This window comes from Alternaria triticimaculans (genome assembly GCF_023758025.1).
Source record: "Alternaria triticimaculans strain BMP 0046 chromosome Unknown scaffold_3, whole genome shotgun sequence".
NCBI classification, from domain to species: Eukaryota; Fungi; Ascomycota; class Dothideomycetes; order Pleosporales; family Pleosporaceae; genus Alternaria; species Alternaria triticimaculans.
Genome location: NW_026055960.1, coordinates 845,724 through 859,376, shown reverse-complemented (window position 1 = coordinate 859,376; position 13,653 = coordinate 845,724). Strand labels below are relative to the sequence as shown.

At 52.9% G+C, this 13,653-nt stretch overlaps 5 protein-coding genes across 5 annotated transcripts; 2 read left to right on the top strand and 3 right to left on the bottom strand.

The window, feature by feature from the left end:
- Positions 1–1,460: 1,460 nt before the first annotated feature.
- J4E78_002968 (uncharacterized protein) lies at positions 1,461–2,234 on the top strand (the record flags this gene model as incomplete). Its single annotated transcript, XM_049363611.1, has 1 exon — positions 1,461–2,234. One exon carries the CDS (start codon positions 1,461–1,463, stop codon positions 2,232–2,234), a length of 774 nt encoding a protein of 257 aa, XP_049224276.1.
- Positions 2,235–2,553: 319 nt separating this feature from the next.
- Positions 2,554–3,766, bottom strand: J4E78_002967 (uncharacterized protein; the record flags this gene model as incomplete). The annotated part of the gene is made up of 2 exons (XM_049363610.1): positions 2,554–3,472; positions 3,543–3,766. The coding sequence occupies 2 exons, from the start codon at positions 3,764–3,766 to the stop codon at positions 2,554–2,556; spliced, it is 1,143 nt and encodes a 380-aa protein (XP_049224275.1).
- A 431-nt stretch (positions 3,767–4,197) lies between these two features.
- Positions 4,198–5,245, top strand: J4E78_002966 (uncharacterized protein; the record flags this gene model as incomplete). Its single annotated transcript, XM_049363609.1, has 2 exons — positions 4,198–4,335; positions 4,391–5,245. The coding sequence occupies 2 exons, from the start codon at positions 4,198–4,200 to the stop codon at positions 5,243–5,245; spliced, it is 993 nt and encodes a 330-aa protein (XP_049224274.1).
- A 494-nt stretch (positions 5,246–5,739) lies between these two features.
- On the bottom strand, positions 5,740–7,172 carry J4E78_002965 (uncharacterized protein; the record flags this gene model as incomplete). Its single annotated transcript, XM_049363608.1, has 3 exons — positions 5,740–6,142; positions 6,196–6,522; positions 6,571–7,172. 3 exons carry the CDS (start codon positions 7,170–7,172, stop codon positions 5,740–5,742), a joined length of 1,332 nt encoding a protein of 443 aa, XP_049224273.1.
- A 1,085-nt stretch (positions 7,173–8,257) lies between these two features.
- Positions 8,258–11,897, bottom strand: J4E78_002964 (uncharacterized protein; the record flags this gene model as incomplete). The annotated part of the gene is made up of 5 exons (XM_049363607.1): positions 8,258–8,307; positions 8,358–8,592; positions 8,640–11,530; positions 11,578–11,765; positions 11,824–11,897. The coding sequence occupies 5 exons, from the start codon at positions 11,895–11,897 to the stop codon at positions 8,258–8,260; spliced, it is 3,438 nt and encodes a 1,145-aa protein (XP_049224272.1).
- Between the last annotated feature and the right edge of the window lie 1,756 nt (positions 11,898–13,653).

The window sequence follows — 13,653 nt, the reverse complement described above, 5'->3', positions numbered from 1 at the left end:
TCTGTGTGATGAGATGGAAGCGGTTCTTACTTCGTGGCTGCCCGGGCAGAATACGACATCGTCATAAGCATTACATCACAACAGCATGAGAAGGTGGTAAGCCGACTCACCAAAGCTCCGGCATGCATCGACTCGACTCCTCGCAACAATAGACCCGGTTGTGTAAATGTTTAGATAGCGTCCTGGCCATTGGCCATCAGCGATGCTACTAATATCCCACAAAGAGCACAATACCTTCCCCCAGCGCAAAGGAAAGCCAGGCAACACCGTGAGCTAGCCAAAGCCGCTTACTCCTCTCGTTGCTCTTCCAGCCCAAGCGGCTTCCCACATACACCCACTCACACATTCACAAAATCAAACATGCGCACCGACGCCCCTTCCATCTTCTCCCATCCCGTGACACGCTTTTTACTACCCGGCCAAAAGCTCCGCAAGACTCATAGCACTGCCACCGCACCCATAGCATCCATGGTTTCTCAAAACAGTGTCCGTGCACTCTGCCCTATGCTTTCTAGAGCTTCACTGCGCATCCATGGTGCAGAGGAAAGCATTGCTACTTCTCGTCTGGTCTTGGTAACTTGGTCCTTAGGTCGTGTCATGTGCCTTTTGGTACTCAGCATTCGGGTGAATGGCTTCTGGAATTTCGCATATGCGTCTGTGTGACGGATGATGGCAGTCGATGTGGCGTATCTTGTCTAGGTTTTTGAGCGCTGAATGTAGCTTTGGGCATACTGAGAGCGCGACTTAAATGGACTGAACGGGATACGTGACTTTGTCGCGTTGTAATCGCTGAATAATGGTGTCGATTCGCCTCGAGTCCCGCGAAAGAGCAAGACTCAGTCGCTTAGATCCAGTGGCCGCTTTCGCACAAAGACATTTCAGTCGTCCCTGTGACCAAAATGTGTGGAAATATAGACATCCATACTGGTGTCGGGTTAGTTGGCCGCGAAAGATGACTCTGTAGTGACAATACCCTCACCTCTTCCAAGGTTACGTCTGATTTTGCTATCGGTGACCGTCCTCCCATAATCATAGCAGCGACTCAGCTGCTAGTGTTCATGTTCGTGACATGGTTCTGGTGCTCATATGTTGGTCGCTCCATAGTATCTCTTTCTTCCCATTAATAATATCTTGCTGAAGACTCACAACCGTTGTGGAGTCCTGCTGCGCCTTCGTTCTTATAAAACGCAGCGCATTCCTCTCTTCCCTTCTCTTTCTTTTCTTTAGCAGATATCCGACTCTTGACTCTACACATACCAAGTTAGATATCAAGATTGTCTTCGAACTTACCTTCAAGACATACAACACCATCACCACCTCTGCTACCAACACACTACTACTACCACTACTACTACCACCATCACCAACACAAAAGTAAAGTCAAGTACTTTACCTTCCACCTTCAAGTGAGCTACAACTAGGAACTCATAAACCCAAAACAATCCTAACAGCAATTCAGCATGCCCGGCTACTGGGACAAGAACAAGTGCGCAAGCGCCGAGGACAGGGCGGCTGCCATAGCAGACATGGAGAGGGCCAATCAGAAGGCCGAAGCCCAATTCCAGTCCCGCCAAGCCCCCTCCAGCCATGGCCTTGTTGGGTTTCACCGAAACGGGAACGGCGATATGGTCAAGGTCATCGTCAACAACATGGCGTGGACGGAAGAGTTAGTTCCTGCCGAGAAGCAGGATTTGGCGTTTGGCCACGTTTGGCTGCCCGTTTGGCCGAAAGGGAACGCAGGGCCCTACAACCACTGGTCTGAATATGGCCAGAATCAGTCCGAGTTCATCCCGGTCATGGATGCGGATATTGGCTTCAACGAGGTCAATATAGGTTTGACTGAAGAGATGAGATTCCTCCAGCTTAAGGAGGTCAGACTTTCGGAGAATTCCTTCGGAAAGTTTTTCGAAGGCGTTGCGTCGCCTTCTCTCGATCCGGCTCGAGAGTACTTCACGATGGCCTCGGATGGTAGTGTCCAGGCACATCCTGCCCCTCTTCCCGCCCCTCAAGAGCAGCCCGGCAACCCCGCTGAAGACTTCGTTGGTCTGAGCGGCGACCAACTCGCGGAGATCCCGTTGTATGAGGACGACACGGGAGTGGAGCCCTCCTCTCTTCCGTCGTCTGGTTCTAGTTTTGGACCCGACTTTTTTTCTGGCAGCGACAAGTCTGCCCCTTCGTCGGAACCCCCGACTAACAGCCCGTTTGCCGACGACATGGCTCCTGGATGGTACTAGCCGCAGCCTACCGCTGCGTTTGACGCCGACATTGCTGCTAACGGTCTCGACCCAATGCTGTTCGATCCGTATGCCGGCTTCGTGCCCGCGAAGCTATGAGTTCCGGCTTGAGTTTTGACAGCGAGGACCTCCTGGCGTATGTTTGGCGTTTGGGAGGGTTTTCCTTTTTTTTGGTGGCTACTTTGGGTTTCTTTCTTACTGTTCGTATGTTAATTCTGGAAATACAAACACATCATCGCCAACTGTAGTCAGCTTGCTTCACATGTGATGTTTGATATGTATACTTATTCTTTGGAGTTCAACTACCTGTAGCAGACTACTAGTATCTCCAAAGACACAACAGCCGATCATAGAAGCTCGTAGATATGAACGTCCGTTGACCCTGACTATTGAGTTCTGGCTGAGAATCACTTCCGTAGTTCATGCTCTCATGTTCCTCGAACTTGGCCAGTACCTCGATCTGCCAATCTTTGGAAGCGCTCTTGGTGAGCCTAACGATGCTAGTGCCAGCATGCATACAGCTAACAAGCAGTAGGATGGCCTCCGGCGGCGGCTCCGATCTCCATTTCTTTACGCCGTGGTGCGCTGGTAGCTTGGGATTTCGGTCCAGCAGCTTCAACCGCCATACACCACCACCGAGATTGGCTTCCGCAAGAACCTGACGACGGCCTGAGATGGGTACGTGGAGGAGCCGGATATGATCATCGTAGCTGCCAGTGATGATCAGACCACCTTGGCTGTCCAGATGTACTGGGAGAATAGCAGTGACACCAGCACCGTGTATCTTTCCATCCATCCAGGGCACGCTTCCTCCAGATCCGTCCGACAACTCCGCAAAACGAAGCGCGCTGTCATCTCCACCCGACAGCAGTCCTGAGCCATCCGGTAAGAACGCAAGGGTCCAGGCTTCCAAATCATGCGATGCGACTTCCATCTTCGTAGGCGCATCGGACTCGTCTTCCGTATCTATTACACCGAGACACACCTGCCCGTTCGACAGCGTCATACCGACCATGAAGGACTCCGGGTGCCAAGTGAACGCAGTGATGAGTACATCTTCTGGGAAGTATTGGATAGTCTTGATGTGAGCGATCTTGGGGTCGCGCTGCCACGACTGGAGCTCGTAGATGGCGAATGCACCTGTTGAAGTTGCAACGCCAAAGTTGGAGCTGGTGACATGCGTCAAGAAATGTATGTCCAGAATAGCTGATGGCGTGGACAGCGTCTGAACGATGTGGCTGTCTAGGGTTAGTACTACGCCTAGACGAGCGCAACAAATACAGATGGTCCGCAAATAATCCTGCTTACACAATATCGCCATCAACGCGAACCAATATCAAACTGCCATTGCGCTGCTGATTTTTGGCGCTCACTTTGCCATCGTGTGGAGCGCTCCCCGCGGATTCTTTCTCGTCGGACTTTTCGAGGTTGTACGTGCCGATTATCGCATACTGAGGATTGAGCGGGAAGAACTCGATACAGCTAGGAGGCAGATCGAGCTTGAAAGACGTGAGGGATTGTATGGAAGTCATGTTGCGGGGATGGTGTACTTTTCTGACAGCCTCTCATTTCGGTTAGTGGGCTCAGTGACTAAGCAGGACCAGAGTGACGCAACCCATCTCGAGCTCTCCTTCCTCTAACTGCGCGCCGCTGCGCTTTGTGCGCATCGCGATTACCATGAACGTAGACGAATTCAGGCAAGAGTCGTCGAATAACCGTTGACGTTCGTGATAGCGACTGCGCCGTCGAATTGATGCCTTGCTAATCCCTGATATCGCGACATCGCTGCCTAGACTAGTCCCAAAGCGAACAACACCTGACCACGCGACTTCCATGACGGAGTTCTATTAAAGTAGTTGCGTACACGCGTTATAACGTGTCGCTTCAATCTCATCTGCGTTCCGATCCATCTCGACATCTCTCAGATATACTCAACCCGCAATTGACTTCCCAGCCATTCGCCATGACCGACATCAGCGCCACAGCAGAGACCTTTGCGTCTGGACGTTACTCCAAGCGCAAGAGGACTCAGGTTACATACCACCTCGATGAATTGGACGTCTCGGACTCAGAGTCCGACTTTGACACGCCACAGGCAAAGGTTCGATGCACCTCTGCGTGAACTACAAGCACTGAGACTAACGAACCTACTCCAGAAGCGTGCAGTCGCGACAAGTTCCCGCCCACTTCCCAAGCGCAAGATCTTCCCTTTCCTGAAACTCCCTGCCGAGATCAGAAACATAATCTACGAGTACACGCTCACCGACCCCTCTGGCATCAACCTCGTCGGCGTGTTCAAGCACAAGCGCCGCAACGTAGAGCGCATATCCGCCAAATTGCAAGCTGAGCTATCCGAAGGGTCCAGCTGGTCTGATGCCCAGCGCATGAACAACGGTATCCGGAGGTCTCAAGAAGAATCAGCGCCTCTCGTCACGTCGCTTCTCGCCGTGAGCAAGCAGATCCACCAGGAAGGCGTCGATATCCTATATGGCAAGAACGAATTCATCTTCACTGATAGCTTCGCGTTGTACAACTTCATGATCAACCTTGGTCCTAACCGTTCCAAAAGCCTCAAAACGCTCCGCATACTAGGCTGGCTCCACGGCCGCGCCATGAAAGCATACAACCACTCTTGCTTTGCTGCCCTCGTCTGGGCGACCAACATCACCGCCTTTCATATCGATTCCCAGATCGGCTGGCACCGCGCATCCAAGTACGGAGCGGAACAACTTTATCGGGATGCATTTCCCTGGATGGAAGCCGTGGGTATGGCACAAGGCAAAGTCGACGCTGTTGTCGACATCATCAAGCTCGGCCAAGACCATTTCGACGGCCGTCATAGCTATCATCTTTATTCGTCTCACCCGACGAAGTCTAACGATGATATGTACGAGGAGTTCACGACGGCGTTGAGGAAGTCGCTGGGAGCACAGCGACAAAGAGTCATGGCGCCGACTAGTCAGGTGAAGAGAGTTAAGGTTGTGAAGAGAGTGGTGGACGACGAGGAGTGAGTATGAACGGAGATGCTGTTTGCAGAGCAAACCTAACGAACACACAAGACGTGCGAGCGATGTCGAAGAGGCGGAAGTGGACACAACGCAAGGCTTCATAGGTTCTGTTCGGAGTTGGTGGTCGAATACGTGTATGATCTCACGCGCCTGTACATGAAGCTGTCATTACTGCGACACGACAAACTCGGCATGAGTGAAGGAAGAGAAACAGAGAACTTCGGTTTCATTACACGCATTCAGAATCCAATACTAGAGGAATAGAGCTTTTCCTATTTCACTACACACATTCAGAATCAAATACTACTATTTACAACACACCCACAGTCTATTAATATATATGTATGCAAATCCACAGTACATTGGGTATTAAGCCGTCCATCAATCTCGCAACAAATAGACAGACAAGACACGTACAGAGACCAACCAACCATCATGAGACATGAGCTTCGTAAAGCATGACATGACATGACATGCCGACATTATATCCACCTCCCTCACTTAAGCACCAACCTCTCCAACATAACCCTCAGCGCATCCGCCCCTTCCTTGCCATCCACCCCTAACTCCCGCTCCACACCACGAACATGCTCTTCAGTTTTGCCCCTCAGCTCCTCAATAACACCCTTACTATATTCAAAGCTGCCCTTGCTCTCCATGTATCTAAGCGCATACCGCTTAACCTCCTCATCGGTAGTCTTCTGTTTGAGGATGTTGATGAGGATCTGGTTGCTTGGATCGGCGCGGATGGCGTGGATGACGGGGAAGCTGAATTTGCCTTCTGTGAGGTCTTCGCAGAGACCTTTGAGAGTCGTGTAGCCGGATGTGGGGGAGAGGTTGAGGTGGTCGTCTAGGATTTGGAAGAGGAGGCCTATTGTGGAGACGAGGGGGGTGCAGTCACTAGGCGTTGTTAGCTGGGGTGAAATCTTGGGGTGGAGACGTCAGGCACGTACATATCTGTATGCGACTCGGCTTGCATGAGCTTGATTGCTAGTCTGAATAGACCCCCGGTTTTGTTTCCTACCATCTCCAGGTAGTCTGCTTCGCTCGGACATGTCAGGGTGTCCCTCCAGTATAGGTCCATGCCCTGTCCGCGGTGCAGGTTCAACAGCTCTTCTGTGAAGATCTCGATGAGCTTAGGGTTGTTCATGGAGAGAAGCAGGGATAGCGCGCGGAAGTAGACGTAGTTGGCCGAGTTGATCGTTTGCGGGATACCGAAGATGGAGTGTGCGACTGGAATGCCACGGCGGAGGATGGACGAGTCTTCTACATCGTCGACGCTGGAAGGTGTTAGGCAAAGGAGGGGAATGTGGGGTGGGTGTGCTTACAGTAAACTCGCGGTATGCAGCATGCCCACCACTTTTGTGATAATCTCGAGTCTCTCTGGCGGCACTTTCAACCACAGGTTGAAGGCTGCGATGCACTGACTCCGTATGTCCTTGCCGGGGTGTCCATACAGGTAGTCGTAGGGTCCGAGTAATATGCGCTCCTTGCCCTCTGTCCACGCCACCCCATTTCCGTATATGAGCTCCTCGCCAATATCTTTTGCATGTTCCGCGGGTGGTGACAACGGCGTCGGGTAATTTGTGCTGGCCTCGAGGTTGGCGCCGGCTTGCGCGTTGTCCATGGGCGAGTCCATGTCGGTGTGCTCGGTGCGGGGCGGCGAGTTCAACTGCGCGGCCATGGTCTGCGGCCGAGGTTGTTGCATAGACACGTTTGGGGCAGGCGCGTTGGAAGGATCCGCCGGATGGCTCGTCTTGCTTTTCTTGCTCTGGCCGAGCCAATCAATCTCGCTCAGCGGACGCAGCACACTCGTTCTGGAAGGTTGCTTGGCAATGCTCGCGTTCAAGTTGAGGATGCCCGTGGAGCTGGTGCGGGGCGGGATGGCGTTGGGCGAGGCGAAGGGGTGGTTTGGGGAAGTGGCCGGCATGATGTCGAGAAGCGCGGAGGTGCCGGACGGTGTTTATACAAGGCGCACACCACTACGCGACCCTCCTCTACTTTGGTTGAGGTGCCTGGCGGGCACGCGGCGCCGAGGCTCGTGACAATGCAATGACGGCTGCTGTGAACAGATGGGGTTACCCTCGTAGACGTTACTTTGAGGCTGCAGGATGCGCTGCGAGGACGGGGCGGAAAAGCGGCGCAACAGCCTCTTGGAAGCCCAGTGCGGAGTCCTCGGGTCGCGTCGTCTCTCTATGGCGGCCTCTGGCGCAGAGCTAAGGGGGAGGTTGGAGACGAAAGTCGGGGAGTTGGCCGCATGATTGCAGGCACAAGGCCCTTTTTGCTGCGCATCATTAACATACCGAGCTCTCCATCAAATGCACATGTCGAATGCATGGGAATGCATGTATGACGCCAGGTGTCGCTTAATCCCTGCATCTACGATGCGCTAACCCCTTCCGGCCGGCGCGCCCCCATCTGAGATTGCGCACTGCTCACACCCAGCCACGAGTCGAGCCATCTTGCCCAACACTTTGGATAAATCCACCACAAAAACTGCCACATTATCCTTCTTTGAGCCGGAGATTTAATGCACCCCTCTGGTTCACCTGCATTGGGAACGACCATCACCTAGCAGAAGCAAATATGACAAGGGCACGTAGTCCAATTGCGGAACTGGTCTCTATATCTTGTAGTCCGCCTTCATTGCAATCCGCCCGCACTCCAGAAACAGCAAGAACTCGGCTGCCGCCAGTGCAGCATTAGATATTATACAAATCAAAAGGCTTGTGTTACAGGCAGAAGAGGAAGAAGAAGGAGCTCCAAGCCTGCCAGATGGCCTCCCCCAATTCAAACGGGTATGGAAAGGAAATAAGGTAAAATGAGAAAAGGGTGGAGGGCCGAAAGTATGCAAGGAGAGAGATACAGCCCCAGTTTAGAACCGTTTTGTATCCAACACAACAAGGAAAAGGTGATGCCTGATGCTGTAGTCGTACGTCGTCACAAGGAAAAGCCGAGAGGAAAGGAGAGTGGAGCCGTTGGGGCGAAGGGTTGGGTAGAAGTCGTGGCGACTATTCACAGCGCTTGGTTGTACGCAATCCAGGCATCGTGCGCCTCCCGCAGGACTGGACAGAAGTTAGCAGCTGACACGAACATGGACAGGGTTGAAACCTACTTTGCAGAACCTGAGCTTGCCCAATGTACGTCTCGCATGCGCACTGCAAGGTACGCCCGTCCATGAAATCCAGGACCACGCTGTTGGGAAGTTCTTGGCGATCCTGGTCAGGTGGGTAGGGTGTGCGGAAGTCGCTGAGATGGAATCGCTTGACAATTCCCTTCTCGTTGTGTTTCGACGGACTGAGGACGAGGTTGCCCAAGGCGTCAATCTCAACCCATCGTCGTTTCCAGAGCTGCATCAGGTTAGCGTAAAGTTGGTATTGGCATTGATGAGACTTACGAGGGTGTCTGGGAACTGGATGTTCAAATCGCCAACATGCACAGGCGGCGGTGGCTCGCGTAGGGACGCCAGGGAGGTGGAACGCATGTCGTTCTCGGGAAGTGCCAAGCTGCTGTTCGAGTTCTTCCAGGGCATTGCAGACATGGAAGAAGACATGCGCTTGAACATCTTGCTGGTGCGCGACTTCTTTTCGTCTTTCTTGTCCTTCTTGTCTTCCCTCTTGTCTTCGCCGTCATGGCTGTGTACTGACTTGGACTCGCTCATGCGGCGACCGAAAGCTCTCCACGTGCTCTCGGACGAAGCCCGCGAAGGTGCATTGCTGGGCTCGCGGGAGTGTGAAGACGAAGGTGGAGGAGAAGCAGGCTCCGGTCTTCCACGGGTAGGGCTCCTAGGCGTGATGGTTGCCTTTTGGTGGTCGATGATAAGAGGACTTTGGTGGAGATCGAGTGGTGTACTCTCCGTTGGCATGGCAAGCGTTGGCTTCATTGTGCGCTCATCGCGAACGATGCGGGCCGTCACTTGCACAGACTCTGGCTTCTCAACTCCTCGCTGTACGTTGTATACTGTCGACTTGACTGTCGCCGACTGTTTCTTCTTGTCAGGCGTTGTTGAAGCAGATGAAGCCAAAAACGAGGGGCTTTCGAGACGCGGCGTAGATTTCCCAGAGGGAGAGATCTCAACAGGTGTTGTTGCAAAGAATGAGGATTTACGCTGGGCGACGGAGCTTCTAGTGCTCAAAGCAGAGCTCGCAAGACTTACTTGTGAAGCCGATTCCCTGTTAGTCTTGTCTGCAAGTGCTTTAATCCTCTGCGAGATGCCGGAGGAAACGTTGATCTTCTTCGGCGCGGTGCTCGAGTCGGACTTTGGCGCGGGAGGCCAACCGCCCGAGATCTTACGGCCAGTCTGCTCAGGTGACAGGCGGCTGATGCCATGGTAATTCGACGATGCTGATCTGGGAGGCGTTTGTAAATCTGTCGCAGAGGATTTTCTGGGGAAGAATGGGGTGATTGGCGACTTGGACACCGACATGGGCTTAGCTTGATGTACTGTAGCGCTTTGCAGCTCCTCCATGAAAGAATCATCCGACAGGTACTCGGTCTCGGAATGGTCCGCGCTGGGTTCGAGTGGATCCAAGACAGCACGTCGCTTTCCTTTGGTCTCGTACCAACTTTGATGCTGGGAAGACGGCATGAGCATAGACTCCCTGTTGCGTCTCTTGGACTGTCCTTCCTCTTGCTGGTACCCTTCGTTCGACGGCATGTAGATGGTAGATTCGCGGTTCGAGCGGCGTTGTGATGGCATATCATTCTCCCATGGCCTTAGGGTGTCCCTCTTGCTGCTGTCATCTGCGTCATCGAACGACGGCGCTCGCTCGGTAATTACTGGGCCTTGCGCAATCTCCTGTGCTTCTACAGGCGGGACGGGCGTCGTGCTCTCAGGAACTACGGTCGGCGTGCTGTCAACTGATTGCTCTTCATCCACAGAATCCGCATTGTGCGACTCATCTTGCTCGTCAGACTTTTGCGATTCTTCCATACCTGCCTCGTCCTCCGAAATAGACGACGGCCGTGTTGAAGGTGCGCCGGTGGAACCGTGGGTCTGGGCGGATACGGGTGACGAAATCGAAGCAGTAGAGTTTAAGTCGTCTGTCTCGGTAGGACCATCAGCGAATGCAAGGCCAGAGCGGCTTAAACGCGACGAGGAAGGGAGATCGTCGCCAAGCAGGGTCTCCTTGTCGGCGTCAGTTTCGGCCTCAGGTTGTGCAGCGGAGGGGCCATCATCGGGCTCGGTCGCAGTAACGGTCGCATCTGTCGTAGTTTCATCTTCGGCGTCAGTCTCCACCTTTATCTCCGCGGCCTTGACTTCTACCTCCGATGCAGCATCTTCAGTCGCCTTGTCCTTCCTCAGCTGTTGTGCCTGTTGTTGTTTCTTGCGCATCTCGAGAGCCTTCATGAGTCTTGTCCGCTCCTGTGTCGATCCTCCAGCCCTGAGGTGACTCCTGTATGCGGACACGGGCATCGACTTGGTGCTGGCGGGAGCTCTCGTGGAGTATACTGACGAGGCGGGGGATTGTGGCATTTCAGGCATTGGAGGAACCTGGTGAGGAGGAGGAATGGCGATTGCGGGGAGGGTGCTCGAGGCGTTGGTCTTGGACTCTTTCTTATCAGCTGTCTTTCGTGCCGCAGAACGCAGACCTGCCGGGAGCGATGACTTTGGTCTCGCCAGATCTGACGGCGCACTACCCGAGGTGGATGGTCTCCTGCCTTCGAGCGATGGCCGCGGCCGTGGTCCCAGCTTAACCTTTGGTTTGGTGTACTGCGCATAGTAGTGCTCGTACAGCTCGTTGTAGTTTGGTCGTGCAGTCTGCGAAGAGTTCCGGGGTTCTGGTCCACCTTCGAAGAGCGAGTCGTAGCTTTTGAGCGTGTCCTGCAGATCCGATAGATCGGTGTCGTCTGGCGTCGTCGGCCCTTCCGTGACCGTCTCCATAGTGACATGGGAAATCTGTGGTGACAGCTTGTGCTCGACGACCTTCTCGTCCAGCATCAACGGAACCGTCTCGGCTTGTGAGTTGATCGACCCGCTCCTCGTGAGATTGTCTTCGCTGTCTCTAGATGGCTCCAGTATGGTGGGTATGTTGGACTTGGCAGTTTCCGGTCGTGCACTGCCGTCTGCATCGGGCTGGGCGCCTTCCTCAGCGGCCTCTTGGATCCAACTGAGCTTCTGCTGTCGCGACGATCCGCTGGAGGAGGAGCTCGACGGGGCGGCGGTGTGCAGACTGCACGCGGCGGTAAGAGCGGCATCGCTGAGCTCTTCCGGGGTGGATATGGATAGGACGATGTCGTGGGGCGCAAACTTCTCGGTGATGTTGATGAAATGGACACTGACGCGGGCTGTCGAGCGTTAGTAGTGGTAATGACAGGAACAAGCCTCCACATACCCTGAAGCAGTCGCGAAGTCCCCTCGGGCACATATTTGACCAGGACCTTGCGCCGGCGGTACAGCAGGAGGCCGTACAGCGGTGACTTTTCCTCGTACTGGGCGACGGCAGCGCGCGCCTCGCCAGCACCGCCAGTGCCGCGGGTCAGGACTTCGACGGCATCCCTGGACGTGTACCTGAGCAGGAACCTAGATGCCAAACGTTAACACGTGGTCCGCGTGCGAAGAAGAAATTGGGACGTCGTACCAACCGCCAGCTTCGGCGAGGGCACCCTGGTACGCCTGTGTAACCTCGACATTGTCCAGTCCGTTCAGCGACATGGTGCCAGGTCAGCCGGAAAGCGACGCTCGGGGGTGCAGACTCTCAAAGCCGTGCGTGTCTGCGGCGAAGAGTCGTCAAAGTCGTGATGTTGAAAGCGCCAGAGGGCCAGGAGGTCCGGGCTAGTAGGGGTCATGCAATCAGGGATCCGAGGTGGCAGAGTATCAGAGGCAGAGGCAGAGGCAGAGGCGCATGGGGCGGCGGGCCATTGGGGCTGCTGCGCTGGGCGTCGAGGCAAATGGACGCTTCAGGAACTGTGCCGTGCAATGCGCCTAGCAGTCTCCTCCAAAAGAGCAAGCTGGAGGGAGGGCAGTGAAGGCGAGCGTGGAGCTGAAACACAGGGGGCTCCATGGCCTGAGAGCACTAGGCACTTTATCTCCGCCTCCCGCTCCACACGCCTTCTCACCGACATCGACTCCCCAGACTGCACCACTGCTGCACTGCACGTGTGCCCGTTTGCTCTTTGTTTTTATGAGCGACGCGAAGTTGTACACGCGATTGCATACAATGCAGTCTCCACGTGGTATCCTCCGATAATCTCGGATACTCGCACGCATGACAGCCCTAGCCCGCATGAAGACCCTCACCAACGCAGGTACAGCCGGCAAGTGCCGGATGTCACGCTGCGGAAGACGTTTAGTGCACGCCTGTAGGCTTATTAATTACTAGTCTACACTATTAATTTTCTTATTATTTTCTCTTAAATTAGAACTAAGATGCGTTTTACTTAACTTAATACTTCTCTCTAACTTACTATAAGCCTAGTAATAATTAGCACGTTACTAGAAGTAGTAGTATTAGTAAGAACTCTTTTATAGAGTTATTTAAGAGCTTATAGCTTTTTGCGTATAAAGAGCTTAATATTAGAGTTAATAGAGATATTAGCGTAGATAAGAATAGTAGCTACTATATATAAAGTAACTACTTAAAGCACACCTATTTAGGTGTAATTAATAGCGTCTATATATATAGTAGCGTATTTTACTAGCTTTTATTTATAGAGGTTAGTAAGTACGTATTTAATATATTTAAAACTACTAAAATATAATAATAGCGTATAGGTAGCTTATAAAGTAATTATTATTATTATTACTATTTTAGAGTGTGTAGATAGAAATAAAGAAAGAAGAAATAACGTATAAGTATAAAGTTTTTATACTTTTATTTTATCTAGGTATTAGCTATAGCATATAACTATAGTATACTTTAGTTATTAAGTTAAGATTTTTCTAAATTTCTATAGTTAAGAAACACTAAAGCTAAGGCTTACTCGGACACGTAATACAGCCGGCAATCCTGAGGCGCCCCAGGTCACACCCTATTCGATCAGATCGACAGTCAAGGGCTAACGGCTATGAAAGCCTTCCATTGCTTGTGCCGCCGGTATATCGCCGATGACAAGGCGGGGAAGAAGAAGCAAACAGCTGCCAACCCAGCAGTCGATCGCAGTCCCAATGCGCATCTTCTTAGCTCAAATTCGAGCATCACCAGACGTGACAGCACCTCGCAGCTATACTAGTCGATACAAGTGCTATAGCACGACATCCCAGTCCATTCCACTTTGTTGAGGGCCTGTGGGAACGCGTCGGACCTTTGAAAAAATGCACCTCGACTCCGCCGTGCAGTATAAACAAGCTTCCTGCATTGTTTACTGCAAAACACGGTACGCGTCGCGGACTAGGAAAAGCTAGACGGCAGTCCGTCTGCAAAGCTCACCTACCTCGACACTAACTCTCCGGTGCTGCCCCGCTATCCATC